The sequence below is a fragment of the Typopeltis vanoorti genome, chromosome 19 (genome assembly GCF_054136105.1).
Source record: "Typopeltis vanoorti isolate ZY-2024b chromosome 19, IOZ_Tvanoo_1.0, whole genome shotgun sequence".
Lineage (NCBI taxonomy): Eukaryota > Metazoa > Arthropoda > Arachnida > Uropygi > Thelyphonidae > Typopeltis > Typopeltis vanoorti.
Window position 1 is genome coordinate 22,026,733 of NC_143567.1, and position 18,502 is coordinate 22,045,234.

General features: G+C 34.3%; 1 protein-coding gene across 2 annotated transcripts in view; it reads right to left on the bottom strand.

Moving 5' to 3' along the window:
- Positions 1–2,649: 2,649 nt before the first annotated feature.
- Positions 2,650–18,502, bottom strand: part of LOC150095905 (uncharacterized) — a 112,252-nt gene continuing 96,399 nt past the window's right edge. For both annotated transcript variants that reach the window (XM_090409440.1, XM_090409441.1), the window contains 2 exons: positions 16,154–16,214; positions 2,650–4,959 (listed from right to left, as the gene is read on the bottom strand). In XM_090409440.1, the coding sequence (XP_090265566.1) occupies positions 4,550–4,959; positions 16,154–16,214 (471 nt within the window). In that variant the 3' untranslated portion in view covers positions 2,650–4,549. The remainder of the gene's footprint in view (positions 4,960–16,153; positions 16,215–18,502) is intronic.

An 18,502-nucleotide genomic window follows, 5' to 3' on the forward strand; every position in this document is an offset into this window, starting at 1 on the left:
AAGAAGACTTGGTGTGTGCGCATGTAGTATTGTGCTGATTTTCTTCATTTAGAAAATAAATTCAGAAGTCTTTCAGAATATTATTTAGCAGGTTACCATCATGCTTGATAAAAAAAAAAATCACAGTCCATAATAGGCACGAGACCATACACTTAACAAGAACTATGACTTTACTGACTTAACAACTTCATTGTATCTCAAGATCGCAGCCATAAAAGTATCGTCTGCAGCATTGAAGTGTAAACTGAAGTGCCTACAGAAACTACCCACAGCAGAGTTCAGAGTTTCTTCAATCTGCCTGCTTAATTGAGACCACCTGCTTAATTGAGGCCTGAAATGGCTTGAAAAAGTTCCATGTTTGTTATTTAGAACACGTTTTTTTTTATTATTTTATGTTATTCGTGTACGGTACTGATGTATTGTAGGTTTATAACATTTAATGGGTGGAATTCACTTAAAAATGTCTGCGAGAGCAAGGTGGAGGTTTCCAGCAGATTTGTTAAGTGAAATTTCGATCACTGAGTAAATTATCATTTTCACAGAAAAAAGAGAATAACCAAAAAGGCTTCAACTCGACGCGAAAAGTATGCAAAATAGGATAATAAAACCCAAAGTTATTTTATAGCCAAGCAAGCAAAAAACTTTATTTCATGAGTTGCCTTGGTACTGTACTATTTAAAAGAAACTAACTCTGCCCAAGAGCACTAATATTTACCTTATACGAAACTTTTACTCAAAAAAATACCTATTTTAAGCATGAGTTACTTTGATCTTTGGTTTCCGTGCAGGCTCTAATGAGAACAGACTATTCGAAACAGGTGTCAAACAAGAATTATACAAGATGAGGTGAATATACAAGCTCCTAGACATAATTCATCTTTTAAGATTGCAACACCGAGGATATTCATGCCATAAGTAGTTTTTCTGTAAGCTTTCGACCACTTTCGGAACTGTCTGTGTTTTCAAATGTCATCCCACGTTTGACTATGGATGTTTAATCGATACTCAAAATGTAAAATAACTGATATTTATTATTTTTCGTTTCAGAATTCCGAAGTCAAGGTAAAGCTTTTTTTTTTTGGCTGTTTTCCGCAGTACTGTATATATATGTAATTTCTGAAAGGGGTATATTAGTAACGTTAAAACCTCACTTGTATGCTCACTGGAATAAAATTTATAGTAGTTGTATAAAATTTCTACAAATTAAACCCACCTTATGGTTGTGAGAATGTCATTACTAGCGTATTACCAATCATGTATTAATTTGTCTTTTATAATACTATATTTATTTGTTCCTAATTTCAAACTTAAATGATTGTTCGATGTTTTTTTTTTAAAAATAAGTTTAAGTGTACCATTATGATATTTCTTCTCTATTTGCTAGGAATCGTTTGCAGATATTTTAGGCATGATTTACAAGTTTAGTAAGAATTCCTTTAATATAATGTGGCAACATTAAATATGCCTAGATGGCAAACCACTCTGTTTCGTATTTCAGTGGAATAAGTGCAGTTGATACATCTACTGCATAGTCCTGTTTAATATCTTCACTACAACATTACGAAGCAATCTATATATACGCATATAGCACAAATGTGTTCAGTGGCAGAATATTTACTTGAATAAGTATGATAGTCATTCAAGTGGGCTCTAGTCTTATACTCGTTTACAAACCGATGCCCTGGTTGATAATAAAAATAAACATTTTGATGATCACTGCTGCAAGCATTGAAGCTAAAAACATGTGGTTCAATTCTAAAGATCCTTTGATAACTATATTTTCCTCGGATTATGCAGACTATATTGTAATTTGAAAGCTGCAGACACACTGATATAATTTTTAAAGTACGTAGTATGCATGTTTCTGTGCTTCCTCATACCTGCACACCTAAGTCTAAGTGCTTTTTCCTTGTGCAAGATCCTGTATTAATCCATAGGTATATGCTGGTTCTTGAGTCTGCTATGAAATAAAAGAATTAACTGTTTCAGACAATTCTAGAAACTTTTCCAGAAATGTGTAAGGCAGGGATGGCAACTTCGTGAAGAGACACACACAAAAAAAAAAAAAAAAAAAAATTAAACTTAAAACAAAAACTAATTCTGTCTGACCTGTTTTGCAGAACCAGAGAACTTTAATATTAATTACCAATTTTAAACGTACTCCCATTATTAACCAGCTAATCAGAAGTGCTTGGAGATGCTTAACATTCTCTTTATCATTATAGAACTAACAATAAATTTAAAAGTTGCACAGGGAATAAAAACAGCCACATTACATAACAAGCAAAAATAAAGAAAGTCACAAAAATTGTAAAAGAATTATTCGCGATCCGCAAGCGGCTCGCCAACAACTGGTTTGCTCACTTCTTGTCTTTGGACTCGGCTATATATTTACTTATATAAAAACATGTTTTCCTATGTATTTTTTTTAATTTCTGTGTCCTTTTTCTCATGAGTATTTTGCAAACAGCACTTCAAATATGCTCCTCAATTTTGCAAGAGAATTAACATTAAAATCATTAACACATTACACTGAAACTGTACAGTTGGTGGAGTGATACAAGTTTATGAAAACTTCTAATTATCTGGTTAATAAAGGGAGAAATAAAAATATTGCTTAATGTAAGTGAAGGAGACTATAGAAACAAATATTTCAAACATACTTTAATAATAGTTTTGTCGTGAAAGAATCCCTGGCAAGTAGTTTACAACGTGCTTCTTCATTATCACAAAATTATATAGCTCTTCTGGAAACAGGGCAAGCATATACGTAGATGAAAGGTAATGCTTCACATCCGCTTACTTATCAGCAGTGGTTGCCGTTTCTACATGCATCCGATGAACATTAAGTGCTTTTACATATCTCCTTTTTTTTTTTAAAGTCACTCTTTAAAAAATGCTCTTTGTGGTTGTAACTCATTTCCATTGTGTACTGAAATCTGAAAATGTTTAGCTTTTAATGTAAGTGAATGATTATTCACAAGCTACTGATACTAGCTACTTCAAGTCGTTTCATAGAGCATTTAATCTTATTAAGCATTTCCTCTCTTTCTTTGTACTTGAATAGTTCAAATCCACATACCATACTGTATGTGAATCATTATCCATTTCATAATAATAAGCATGCACAAGTTTGTTACCCGCAAGCAAATGAGCCTTTTTGCCGATATTAGAGATTTTCATCGCCAAACAAACATTTTTCGCTCTATCCTCACCCTCTCCTTTTCTTAAATACCTTTCGTGAAAGCACCCGTATTCTGGCACACAACAGGAGAACATGAAATTTTCTTTTCATAATAAATTATTCAAAAATGCATTTGCCCGGTTGCATTCACCAGAACATATTCACACCCCTACATTTAGGGAAAGGTAATTAGTAAATAGCTTCTGCTGCTTCAGATCCCAAAGAGGATATTTTTTCGTTGTTATTAAATAATCATTAACTGAATTACACAAATATTTGAGCAATTCAAATATCTCAAGGATGCGTTTCATACAGATCACTTTGGAATTCAGTTTACACCGTAATTGGGATTGTGTGAATTGGTAACTTTTCGAAGAAAGCATTCATCCAGGAATCCATAAATATCTATCAGAACGCAAAAATAAATAACAAAAAGAAACAAAAATTAGAATCTAAAAGAATATTTCTAGATTCAATGATTAGTCTCTAAAGCAAAGTTCCCGGATTATCTAATCCTTAACTCAATGAGCTACATGTTTTCGGGTGAGATTCATTAAAAATATAAATCTTATAAAAAAATTAAAAAAAAAAGACGCATAGATAGAATCCTTGCAATAGACAATTCACAATGAATGCATTTTGTATGTTCCATTAAACGATAGTTCTGTTTTCACCAACCCCATAGTTCAGTATAAATGTTTGTGAGTATTTGTATTCCGCACGTGTCATATAAATCCTTATGTCTAATTATTTAAAATATAATGGCAACTAACTGGGTTCTTTTTAATGCCATTCGTATTTAGATCCTTTCGAACAAAATTTTTGTGGGCACAACAAAAAAGGTTATACTATATTAAAATTTGCCAAATAGAATACAAAGTCGTAAGAAATCTGCAGAATTTTTATTTTTATTTTTTTGTTACTGTCCAATGTATGGTAATTGACTTGGACTGAAGTTGCGTTGTTTCTCTAGTTTTTCAGTTAAAACGGTCATTCAAAAGTAACATTAAGTTCATCAAGTTTTATACATGGTTTCCGTGGTTATAAGAAGGCACCTTATAACTTTTATCTAATGCCGCAGGAAAAACAATATAGCTGAAGCTTTTAGAAAGCGTTCCCACCCTTCTCTGCAGTCTGTTCTGATGGCAAAAAAAAAGTTAAGAGCTTATCTAATAATGAGCCTAAACAAGAAAAACAGATTAAGCAACTCTCAAAAATGTTATGTGTGTGTGTGTATGTTTGTATATAGAAATAAATATATATAATATCGTATACATGTAATGTTATAGAAATGTATCAAATTGCATCCTTTGGCTTTGATCTCTCCTTCTCACAAAGCATTTCTGTACTGAATGGTATGTTTCTTTATTCCTCATCTTCCTCTTCTTCCTCCTCTTCTTCTTCCTCTTCCTCTTCTTCATATTCTATTTCAATATGCTGTGTGCCAGGAGGTGCGCGATAAGTGGGTGGTACCCCAGACACAGAGCGATATTTGATGTAATTATCAAATTTTCCAACTCGACGCACAGGTCTGGGAATTGGTTTAGGTGTGTTGTACGTAACTGTAGGTGATGGAGGAGGCCATATGTCATCCGTGCAACGACGTACTGGATTATTGTTTGGTGCAAATGGTGGTGGGTGGCTGACGGTTGGAGGAGAAGCGGGATTCCAAGCTTGACCGACCTGGCCGTGGGTTGGAGAGTAACCGCCATGTTCATCATAATTGGATGCTTCACCTGGTTTAGGAGGTGGCCAAATAAATCGTTTTCCTTGGGCTAGAAAGAAAGAACGGAAATGATATTCATTGAAGTATATTAGCTAGACAAAATTAAATGTTCTTCAAAATATCAGAGAAACGTTTTACAGATTAAATTATGTAAAGAAATGAACTTGAAGATAAAGAATGGTTGTTAGTCATATTTATGGGGAGATTCATAACAAAAAACCTATCCTAATATATTCGTATAGAAGGTTATTTAAATTACACAATTACCTGGATGGTAAATGAAGAATGACGAACGAATGTGTACTTGCACACAACAACAACAACTCTCTCAAGTTGCTTTAAGTACATACAGAAAATTTAGTAAAATTTATAACTTTTTAATATACTAAATAATATTTGGTTAGCAACATAGAACTATCTCAATATCACCAAAGCATAAAAATAATGAATTTAAAGTTCACTAATTACTAATTATTGATACTGGCTTGGCAATATATATAACAGGTTTTTTTTTATATATATTTTTTTTATTTTCATATTCGCATTTATTTCATAATTTTAACATTTAATTGGATTATATTCATATTCTTATTATTCCATGTTTTTAATTTATATTTAATTTTTTTTAGTTCTTCACTTCCTGTAATTAATTAAAGTTTTGTGATTACTGAATGGTGATTCTGGCTTGTCATTATATAGAACAGGTTTTTTTGTTCTAGTCTTTTTTCCATGTTTTTAATTTATATTTTAAACTTTGGTTTTTCACCCCCCCCCGTATTATATTCACTTTTATTCTGACTTTCTGTCCTACTGTAAATTTCGTACCAAAGTGAATTAGAAGATTCTACAAATGATAATATTTCTTTTCAGGGATATTCATGTATGTCTCTATATTGATATATCTTTCAAAATAGGTTAAAATATTAAATGAAATTAAATAACCGATTAGGTAGTTTACATAAGCTAAAAGTGAAGACGTTATAATCGAAATCTAAACAACAGAACTGTAGCCTTCATATTACACGTGAGTGTCTTATTGTTCAGTTCGTTGAGATTTTTCCTACCATATGTAAAGGGCACGAGAGAAGTACATGTGATTGATAATAAGACCTTGGTTTCTGTTGCACCGTGTATGCATACGATATGGATAAATCCATATTGTATATTTTATCATTTATCTTCTGGTCTTTTAATAATAAAAGTTATTTATTGTAGTTACGAATGTAACTATTATATGCAGTACGCCATTTTGATTTGTTGTCAAATAAAGCTATATTCCTGGTGTATTAAATACGGATTTCAGTTATAGTCTGTTCAAAATGTGTGTTTTTCCATACTTGACTCAAATCATATACGACCAACTATTCTTTTGATGATTCTCCGTGATTATTCTTCTGTTGACAAATTTTGCATATATACATATATATATATATATATATATATATATATATATATATATATATATATCAATCGGATAAACACCATAACTATTCACGCTTTTTTCTAATAATAAATAATCACATTTGCCTTCCATCAAATCACAAGCTAACGCATCGTAAATACACTGTGCTGTTGCAACTGTGTTGTGGTACTATATGAGGCTTAAGTGCCACAACTCTGCTATGCACCGCCATGGGTCTAGTTTACAGTGCAGCAGAGTATGGTGCTCCTGTCTGACTCAATAGTTACCATGTCAATAAACTAGATACTCAACTTAACTCCACTCTGCGTTTAATAACAGGTTGCATTAGGAGTACACCTTTACAATGGCTCTCCACTTTGAGCCATATTATTCCTACGGAACTGAGACGACAGGACGCGTTGCTTCGTGAATATTAAAAGAATTTTAAATAACCAAAACCTCCCAATACATGAATTTATTCCGGATGCTTTATCTAATAGACTAAATTCCAGAAGACCTGCCATAAAAACCGCCCGTAATCTTCTTAGCCAGAATGACAGTATGGTGAGTAGGTGGGATGTACTGTGGTCCCACACAGTATCATCTGAAGTTCGTAATTACATAAACATCTTCCATAAACCATCTGGATTTGACCTGCCCAGGAATATATAGACGACGGCTAACAGGATTCGTACAGGCCATGGTGTATGTGGAGACTTACTTTCAAAGTGGGGTAAGATACCAAATCCCCACTGTCCCTGTGGAGCCGAGACCCAAACCATTCGTCATATAGTACAGGAATGTGAGCTGACAGCATATTCAGGTGACTTTAAGGATATCTTTGACCTATTCCCAGAGGCGATCAATTGGATTAAAAACCTAAATGTTAAAACGATTAATCTTCTGTCTGATGCTTTTCATAAATTTCATGTTTGTATTTACCTGAATGTAGATGTTTTACTTTTTATTTATATTATCATATATGTGTATCTTATCTGTATTCGTGTGTATTTTATCTTATTGTCTTTTAACCATGTGTACATGCCATACGATAAATAAATGTGCTATAGCAATGGCCAACTAACGACCCGCAGGGCTGATCCACCCAGTGATGCAATCATATTGATCTTGTGGAATGATGAATGCATTTGGTACAACTGCTTTCTCTGTGTTTTTCTGTTTTTATACAGAACTTATTAATGTTTGCTATTGATTGATTTACATATGTGTTATAAGTAGAAAAACTGTGTAATAGATTGTGCATAGAACACTTTTAGACTCTTTTTCCTTTTACCAGTCGTAATATCTGGTTTTTCTGGGTTGAAAATTGCAATCCCGTCGTAGCAATATGAATGAAAGAAAACCCAAATATACATGTGATTATTGCTGAACAATGCACGCATCTACTTTGTTTAAAAAAAAGTCCTAGCGAAAGCTCATACATCAGAAATATATGAAGAAGAATAATAATCTACTTTCTAAGAAGACTTCAAACCTTAGTAGAAGATAAATGTGATTGCAGGGCATTATCATTTATTCATGCACGAGTGCTAACTGTCGGATGGTTGGTTACTCAGCTGTCTCATTTGTACTCAGAAATCGTGCTTTCTCGTTTTAACAAGGCCCCGCTGTTTTCTTGAGAGAAGCACGACGGACAGTGAAAAGTCGGTTGCTGAAACAACACCTTCACAGAACTAAAAAGAAGCATCATCATGTATGATGTATCAGCAAGAAAGACAAAATTATTGGCATGATTAGTGTTATTGAGACTATGAAATCTGCCTACATAGGAAGTATGTAGGCAGATTTCATAAATGCGAAATTGGACAATAAATTTATTTGGAATATTGCACATTTGGAGAGGATCATTAAAAAAGAGAACTGTTGCTAACAGTACTTAATCTGTTTACACAGTTAAACAGTACTTAGTCGTTAGATTAATGATATATTACCGCATAATAATGTTCATAAGTTTACTTCAGGAAAGGAAACTTATGATCAAGGATGTACCGTATATGCAGCAAATCAAAGTCTAAACTTAAGTAATCGAAGAATACAGAAAATGAATCCTATCCTATCCTTCTCGTCCGTCCTAGGACTGGTTGAGTCCCCTCCTAATGAGGGGTTACTGGCGTATTAATGCAGCCAGTTAGCCACTCCTCTGCTGCATTCCCTGAGGGCGATATTCATGACTGTAATCCGTGTGTGTGTGTGTGTGTGTTCACGGGGCCGGTTTGCCTGCTCGCGGGATGAAAACCCCCAGATAAACTGGGAAGAAAAAAAAAAAAAAAAAAAAAACTGCTGCCCACGTCCGGCTGAGGAAGATCCTTGTGCTCCTCACATCGTCGACGGGAATCGAACTTAGAACACTCCTTCTAAAGGCATATGGTTACGAAGCGCATAACCACTAGGCTAACCGCACGGAGAGAAAATGAAAATAATGATAAATGTCTTTGAGACTACTGAAAAGTCAGAACTGGAAGAAAAAAAACCATAGAATGTTACCAGAGATGACATAATTAAAAGTAAAATATTCTGGATATTATAATGTTTTCTTTGTCATAGTAATTACTTAAAACTGTTAAATGAAGTAAGAAGCAACAAAGCAACAGCAGAAGACTGCAGTTACATGCACATCCAGAGAAATACTGAGATTATTTTAAAAATGCTGATAGAAAATTCAATCCATTAGAAACCTGAAAATTATACAGATTTTTTTTTTTTTTTTTCACATGTTATTGTCTGGGCAAGGTTTTTGCATTGCGCATATACTGAAGATGAATCTAAAAATAAGAATATTGAAGGCAAATTTAGCGAAAAGCTAACAAGTCTCAAACCCAAGTAGGAGTTACTAAGACCGCATTTTTACACAAAGAAATATTCTAGAAATCATGAGATTATAACAACGATCTCTAAGTTGAGTAGATCTTAAGGTATATGAAAAGTTAGGTTCCAAAGAGAATTAAACATTATGGTTTAAACGGAACCAGACGTACCGCGATACATAGCTTATATTTAAGTTGTAAGTGTGACTTCAAAGGTAAGTGGGGGGGGTAGATATAAATCACGTGTAAAGTGCTATTTCTATCGTTATTTATGAGCTATATAAATTACATTATTAAGAAAAGTAAGATCAGAATAGGGTATAGAGAGTGTATATATTAAACCGATTATTAGATCTTATATTGGTTTACCTTAAGCAGTTATTTTATGCAACGATGTACTGTTAAAACAACAACAACAACAACAAAACAGAGAAATATGCTAATGAAACCGACAATTACAGATATAATATACTGGAGATACTTCTTCTGTAATTACAGGTCATAAAAATGATGGATCGGATGTACGGTAGCGATGTACGTCAATAATTTTTTGATAGACCTGCAAGGTCTGCAGTAATCAATAATTTTTCATGAATTTACTCTTGTATCCTTTAGAAAGAACGGTAGATCTGATTATATCTATTTTGCTTCAGTAATTCATCTATGGAGAAGTCCTATGGAACTAAGTCAGCACAATCAGCCATTATTATCCTATGATAATATGGCTGATTGTGCTAAGCAGCAGTTGACTAACATTTTCTATGTAATAATTAGCCAGTGCAGGAGCGAGTACATCGTCATCTCCTTTCTTTGTTTGCGCGCCATTCATTGTTACAAGTGAAAAACTAGGATTAATTAAAAAAAAAAATGAAAGAGTTTTATTAGGAGGAAAATCATTTTCATAGCTCCAAAGTGTTGGACAAAGGAATGTTGATAAAGAAAGAATCTCTGCTGAATTACTCATTAAATGAATCCTAAATGTGAAAGTTGGAAACCTTATTCCTAAAATAAATATGTTGATTATTCTCCCCCCCCCCCAAAAAAAAAGAGAGAGAAATGCTTCTGAAAGTGTTTGGACCCGGTACAATCAACACCTTTGCGGAGAAAGTCCATTCAGCTAAGGAGGTTTTACAAAATGAACTCAATTTCTTTTTAAGATTATCATACCATACCGCATCATATCAGTAAATTACTTCCTCTAAAATTTCAAGTTTTTAATTTTTTTTTATTTCCCTTTGTATCACGATTGCAGTCCAAATGCTTAGTAATATATCCGCTCTGCAGACAAATTATATATATATATATATGGCAATGCACACGTTTGAAGTTGTTTTATATCACTTCGTATTCCTTTATTCCTAGAGTTGGCGCTGCTATAATGCACTTGAACTTTGAATTCGTATGGAGCGAGAATTCAAAGTTCAGCAGTTTTAAAACATTGCATTATACATAACTGTTTACATTTCTCAGAAATTAATGTATGTTTGGAGTATGTCATTTCCTCTTTTTTTTTTTTTTTTAAATTTCGCGTCGAGAAATAATCATTCATATTATATATAGCTGAGTAAAGGCGAGCACATGATGGAAGCTACCGCCCATCTTGACAGTGTCACAATAATTCTTTAGTAGGTTGTGACCTATTTTCTTCTGTCTAAGGTTCTTGAAAAGAGGAAAAAAAACCCACCGTAACATTGTGTGAATAGCGTCGTTTTACCCGCGATCAGTGTTTTGCATATTAACTGTATAACCTTCTCCAAACTAGTTCTTAGGTGACCACAGCATTTAGAAAGTGGAGAAAAATGAGGACAAATCGAAGGATGCGATTAGCCCAGAATCAAAACACGGGCTCTACAGGTTTATTAGTGGGATTATGCGGTGGTTAATTTTGAACTGTTCATCTATTTATAGATTTAGCTGACGTAGGCGCGAAAAATACTAAAACAGGACGATTTGCCAGAATTTTGGAATTAATATTTTCTGTCATATATCATTTATGACAACCATATCTTTGCAATGGAAATAAACTTGCCCACCTGTCTTTAAAAATAAAGCATGGATATAAAGAGAAAAAAACTGGAAGGAAGCTTCCAGTTTTTTAAAAAAATTGAAGTTTTTTTTTTTTTTTTTTAAAAAAAGACTAAAAAAAATCTTGGAAGTGCAGTAGTCCAACCGTGATTTAATTGGAGCGTTTACAGTGGAAATACCATCAGCAGTATTAGGGGATATGGTCTTGTCATGTATATCCTAATCTTGATGTATTGATGAAAGGCATATTATCCCAAAGCTATTGACTGCACTTGAATTCTGATATTCCATGCTTAGAAACTAAATGTAAATATCGCTTGACTGTTGGTTTTGTATTTCCATATATGGAAATACGATTTGGATTTCCATATATGCTTAGGCTTTTATGAAACTGAAGAGATTTGCGCTTTCATTTCACTATACCAGAATATCGATATAGGAACAAGCAAGATCCTGAAAAACCTACTTCTTCAGGAATGTGGTCGTGTCGTTTAACTGAATATTTCTTCCTATTTAGGACTTGCGTTTTATTGCTGTTGACCCAATTAATGTTGCATTTTTACACAGATAATCTATGCAGTTTGGAGCAGTCTGATTGTTGAAGTCGATTATTATTATTATTATTATATATATATATATATATATATATATATATATAATAGACAGAGGGCGCTGTGTAGGCATATGAACGGGTGCACGGTGATATCGCTGCTCCCGTTTTTTTTATAGTTTTAAAGTGGTTCCAACTCCTGTTTTTAATTTGAAAGTATTCCCAATTAACTCTACTTGTCACACCGAAGACAGTGGTATAAAATTCACCGAAATCGGCTAAGAAGAGACCAAATGTTGACGTGCTGGAAAGTGAACAGAAAGGACCATGGTCAACAACAAGCGAAGAACAAAGGACGTCGCCATCTTTACAATCACACTACAGTTCCTCAAGGGAAGAAAGGTGAGTCATGAAGTGCATCAAATGCCTGAAGGATTTATTGTCCGACGGAAATCATATAACCTGTAGGAAATGCAGTAGGATTCTATGCTTTACTTGTGCCAGCCTTTTAAAAACAACCTGGCAACGTAAATCCAATGCAACACATAAGGAATGAAAGTGCCTACTCTGCAGGGAGAACAAAGAAACGCACCTAAGGCTACGACGCAGCCGATTATACCGGAGGCAAAATCACACGAAGAACTGAGTAGACAAAAAAAAAAAAAAAAAAATACAGGTGAGTCCTATAATTTGAACTCCTTAAATATACTAATAGAAAATGATCTAGAGACTATAAAAGCCAGCTTAGTAGATCTTGTGCAAGAACTCTTTGACAAACAGAACGAACAAATAACAATAAATGTGGGGAATATGAAGATTTGGTCAAACATAATAATTTAGCAGTGATAGAAGTGTTGCAAACGGTAAAAAAGAAATTAAAATCAGCATTAACGCACTAACTGACATGCAACACAGTTTGATGAAAGAGACATCCGAACTCCATCAAGAACTTGATTCCTTAAAACAACAATATGAATGTTTAAATCAGCAACAACATAAAGAAGATCTTGTCACAAACGGTCTTTCTGAAACTGCACCTACAGAAAACCTCAGAGACGTAGTTTTAAAATTAGGCCATACAATTGATATCCCCCTACAGTTTAACGACATTCAGACCATAAATCGGATTCCTAGAAAGAGCAAAAAACAAGGCTTGCCACGACCTGCACCAGTCATAGTTCGTCTTACAAGCAAGTCACAACAGACAATCTCATAAAAGCCAGCAGACAGAAAAAACCAATTGCCAAGGGCTTGAACGCATTTCAAGACAATACACCAATCTTATCCGAATATTTAACAATATTCAACCAGAATCTGTTGTACCAAGCAAGAAAAGTAAAACGGAAAAAAAATTGCCAATTTTTGTGGATCAGAGATGCCAAGATATTCTTGAGGAAGTCACAAACTTCAAAGCCGATACAAATCAAAAGCTCAGAAGATATAGAAAGACTGCCACAGTGAAAAAAATAGTCTCCTAATTAGTTCAAAAAGAAGACCACAACAAAAATGAATATGAACCATCAAGACGGATGTAATAACACCAGAACACACCTGCAATTTCACTTTGATCAGACCTTTCAGATCATTCATTTGCCCTCTCAAACATCAGCCTACTTCCAACACAGCAATCAAATCAATAGAAAATATCTACTTGGTTTCATCCTCAGATAAGTTTATCAAGAAGCTTCGAGGATGTAAGCTGAAACATTATATCTCAACCGAGATCAACAGAAAAAATATATATATATTTATTACATTTAAGTGCTGTAGTTACAGCGCTTAAATGCATTAAAAGCAAAAAAATTGTAAAATATATATAATTTATTATTATACTATAAATGCTGTTAAAAATGTAATCTTATTCAATTGCAAACTATAAATTAGCATCTATAGTAACTATTATTAACACATTATACAAAAATTAGAAAATTTGTATGAAATTCATTGTTAAAAAAAGATAAAATTAGAACATGTTTGTGAATGCATAATATGCAATCATAATTTTAATAATAAAAATCATTGAATTAAAAAAATACTATTATTATATGTATGTAATTTTTAAATTTTGCAATTTCTATAGCCTGTGTAGCTCAGTGGATGTGGCGTTTGCCAACCACGGCGCTTGGCCGCACGAAAGAAGACTTGGTTTCGAGTCTAGTCGGCGACTAGAGGAAATTTTTCTAAGCCTTTTTTCGACCGGTTCCCGAGTTAGTCGATCTCTGGCACGGGAAAGCAGGTTTTTCCTCCCGGAAACTCGGGTTTTTCGTCCTGTAAACTCAAGAAAATCGACCGTAGAACCCACATTATTTCAGACATTAAATATATTGTGTTAGGGTTAGGGACCACGAGATGGCGGCACATTTGAGCCGTCTCTCTTCACTGAGTACCGCTTAATTAGTGATAGCCTTGGGCCATCTATCTCTGATTGGTACCAGTGGAGATTGAACTGCCCACTCAGCCTCCAAGATAGGGCTAAATGGCCTCGCCTACTCCCCGTATACGGGAATAAAAAGGCGTTAGCTGATTGATTGATTGCAATTTCTATAATTTTATAATGTAATTATTATATGTATGCAAGACATAATAAAGTGTTTAAAAATATTAATATTATTATTATTATTATTATTATTATTATTATTATTATTATTTTATGCGACTCCCGTCCATGCAAAGTTGTAAACTTATAGTGCATTAATACCGTGGGTGGGCTAAGAAATTTTTTTATTTTTATTAATTTTATATATTTTTTATATTTTTACATAACCTGGAAACTCTGCTCGAGTGGCCATACATGACACTTTTTCAAGACGCTTCAGTCCCCAACTAAGTAGGACTGTGGTCTCTCACTAGGCTTCTTCTGCCTTTAGATAATCACAAGCATCCGCCCACAGCGGGATTCAAAAGCATTGCCTGTTCGTTAGGGGAGCGAATACGCTAACCACTCGGTCAGCTAAGCCAGAAAAGAATGACTTAAACTATTCATTGTGTAAACTGATAATCGAGGGTTGAACCGGAAGAAATGCGAAATGTCAGTAGACCTGTTTTTCATCTGTTAAGAGATTGAAATTTTACGAATACATCAAAATCAATTATTGAGACTCACCGTAGAAAACTCTTCGCATTTTTAGTGCACTGGGTTAACTTAGAAGCAAGTCCACAAGAGACAATCTTGTGGACTTGCGATGAACTCATTTTGACACCGAAATGATCAGGACAGAATTATGCATTACGTGTTCTGCTGTATTGTTTTTCGTATTTCTCTTTGCATTATACTGATAGTAGTATAACGTTAGAGAAGAGCATAAAGTGAACGCTCTCTCTGTTTTGCAGTTAAATATGTCGTCTCTAGGTATACCACTTTTGTTCTGTGTAATATCTTGTAAATGATTACTGAAAATAAGTGCCATAATTTTACTTTGCCAAAGTGAAGCTTGTTGCTCTTATTTTCAGTAATTGTTTTTGTTCACCTTTTGGCAACTCGTACAGTAAAGATATAAGCTCTGACTATTGAAACCTTAGTATTACATCTAGGTCTACCTACTCACTGATGAGACCTCAAAAAAGGTCGAAACCGGTCTGGGTAGTAACATTCTTTCATAATGTAGAACAGTAATACATCTCCTAGGAGCTGTGTTTTACATTATGAGAAAATACTAAGAACAGTGATCGGAGCTTGCTCCACCTTTATTACGAGTCGCCCTAGCATTGCACTACCAGGTGTTGGCTGCTTGCGCTTGGACTCGCTGAACTTTATATATAGTTTTCTGTATTCGGCATGAAACTCTTAGATTAGATTTCCTATCTTTGAGTTTCTTATTCGGCTAAGAAATAATGTGGTATTCAATATCCACTTAATTTTGAATAATACTTGTAAATGATTTTATTTGAAATATAACTTTTTACATTTTTCTCAAGTTAAAGAGAGTTTGCCTTTTTAATAGGTTACCTAAATTTCGTCTTTAGGTAACTTTTTTTTTATTTTTGCTGTTTGGATGTCGAATTTTATTACGGTCCTCCATAGTAAATCGAATGTCAATTTTACATTCGAAACTGTCAATATATTATGTAAAATTTTTTATCAGTATCTAAGAGTTAAACTGAAGGCGGCCTTCTTTATATTACCACGCAGGAAATAGAAAACTGAATTCACTATCATAAACATACAATTCATTTTTCATTTTATTTTTTTATGTTTTTAATTCAGTAATCATGACGTAAGTGGAAGATTAAATTAAATCGGCCAAAACTGAATTGGTTCCATAAATAGTAGAACATCACACATTTGAATTGCATCGTGCTTCTTTTAGTTTTATATTGCAATTTTTGTTCACCATGAGAGCATTCTATCTCTCTCTCTCTCTCTCTCTCTCACACACACACACACATGACACACGCATGCACGGGCATAACCGAATGGCTATTATTATTATTAAATACTCACCATGTTCGCGTACCACACCAGGAGAGAAGCCAGTTTTAGGTAGCATTCTGACACTAGAATTCTGTAACATAAAACAGAAATTGTATTAGTTCTAATTGTGCATAGATACTCTATGGACATGATACATTTTGGTAGTTAAAGCGTATGTTTAAATTAAATGAACCACTGCAGTTGATCACATTTAACGTAATTGACATTGTATTGGGTTTGTTAAAAAGCTGTCTACGCCACAGACCAATTTACCCCAAACGTATTATTTCCGTTCAAGATGGTGTTCACTTTCACAGCTAGAGCAGTATATGTAGGAGTGTATGGTTGAAAGAGGAATAACATTGACAAGATTCTGCTATAACTAGGCCTGGGTGATAAAAAACAAACAACATTTATGAGAGAGCAAACTCCCACGTTTAGTGAGCTCTGATTTTTTTGACATGAACAAATAGGCTTCCATAGCAAAGGTCTCAGTTCATCTTGATTAATATGGATCCATGATAATAGGCACTAACGTAACCGTCTACTTACTTAACTGTGTGAACAACTCTGTTCACATACTTCGGTTGTATGTTGTTGTTTTTGTTGTTGTTGTTTTCAGTTTTCAGGAACATATAGTCAGTAATTAATTCCCTCCGTGCACCTTTAAAAACTCAAGAAGGAAGAGTCAGGTGAGTTTAACCAAGTTTGGAGCACCTCCATGTTCTCCATTGTTGCCTTAAAGATCCTAGATGGATTCTATTAATGATGTTTTAATATCTAAAGTAAGCCTGACAAAGTGCAGTGGTGCACGCTAAATGTTTTCTCCTTGGGATAATATACCGTTGATTACTTCTTATATTGACGTTTGTAAGAAAAGAATATTACAGTTACAACTTATTGGAAGGAGAAAGATCATTATAAACTAAAGTGATATCAACAGCAAAGATAAAGAATAAGACAGATTGTGTGAATGAGACCAGAGGTCAGGATAAGGGGTGTGATGCAAAGCTACGTATCTCTGACACTGTAATGAAGTCATCCACTGTGTATTGTTATCAAATGCCATGCTTAGCAATATAGATCACTAAACAGGATGAAGATCAACGCCCATTGTACATGTGTGGTAAATGAGGAATGCCCTGCCTGGTTTCCCTTTCAGTCGTTTCCAACCATAGGTGACTTTGTAGTCATTGCCCACAAAGTATTCCTGCTGAGATTTTTACAGGGTAGTTCACCATTGCTTTCCGAAAACCCCCAATTTTATCCGGGCTCGGGACCGGTATATGGCTGGAACGTATTCATGACTGTAATCCATGTGTGTTCACGGTACCGGTTTGTCTGTTCTGGAGGACGAAAAACCCGAGTTTCCGAGTGAAAAAAAAACCCTACTTCTGTATGAGACCGACTAACTCATCTTTCGTCGAAAGAGACCAGATAAAGCCTCACGTCACTGACGGGAATCGAACCAGGTCTTTCCGACCAAAGGGCGTAGTCTATACTTGAGGAATGCTATGTATTGTATATTACTGGGTCCCACGTAATTTTTTTGAATTGAAATTAAGCATAAATATAATAATACGATATTCCAGTTTTTCCTTTATAGTTCAGTAATGAATGAATATTCCAGTGAATGCTTAAGTAACATTCACTTGATTTATCCTTTTTATTTCAGCAAAGAACTTATTTTTTTTTACTAGTATAACATTTTATTTTATATTAGACTGATTATTTCTTATTCCTACAGCCATCTCTCCCGCCCGATTCCATTTTTAACGATTATCTTGAATTCCTTACTAACGCCATCGCAACGTCTTTTGATCTCAGTTTTGTCTGAAGTGGCCTTCCCTTCTAGAATTCTTTGGCAGAGGTTTAGACAAAGCGTCAAGTGTGCGGATGTTGTACTTAATGCTTACTTCTCAGAAGGAAAGTGGGTGTATTTCCTTCAAAGCACGTTAGGTTAGTATGTATGAACAGCTGCCTTTCCATATTCAGACCTGCCAAGCTCTAGGCATCTGTCAGAAGGAAACATGTTTGTTCTGATATCCTTTCTCTTAGCCGTCATACGAACTGCGTATATTGTCATCAGATTGCATTTGTGTGGTAATATCGCGGAGGATTAGCTACAAGAAGAAATTAATTGTGTTTGATTATTTGTGCATTGATTCATTGATTCGAATTTTCATTGTTTGGAATAAGAAATTTATATTTTCACTACATTCTGTTTGTCTTTAAGTAATAATTAAAAATATTATAAGAAAGTCCGCGCGGTTAGTCTAGTGGCTGTGCGCTTTGCAACTATATGCCTGGGGAAGAGTGTCCTAGGTTCGATTCCCGTCGGAGACGTGAGGAGCTTAAGGATTTTCCTCAGCCATAGCC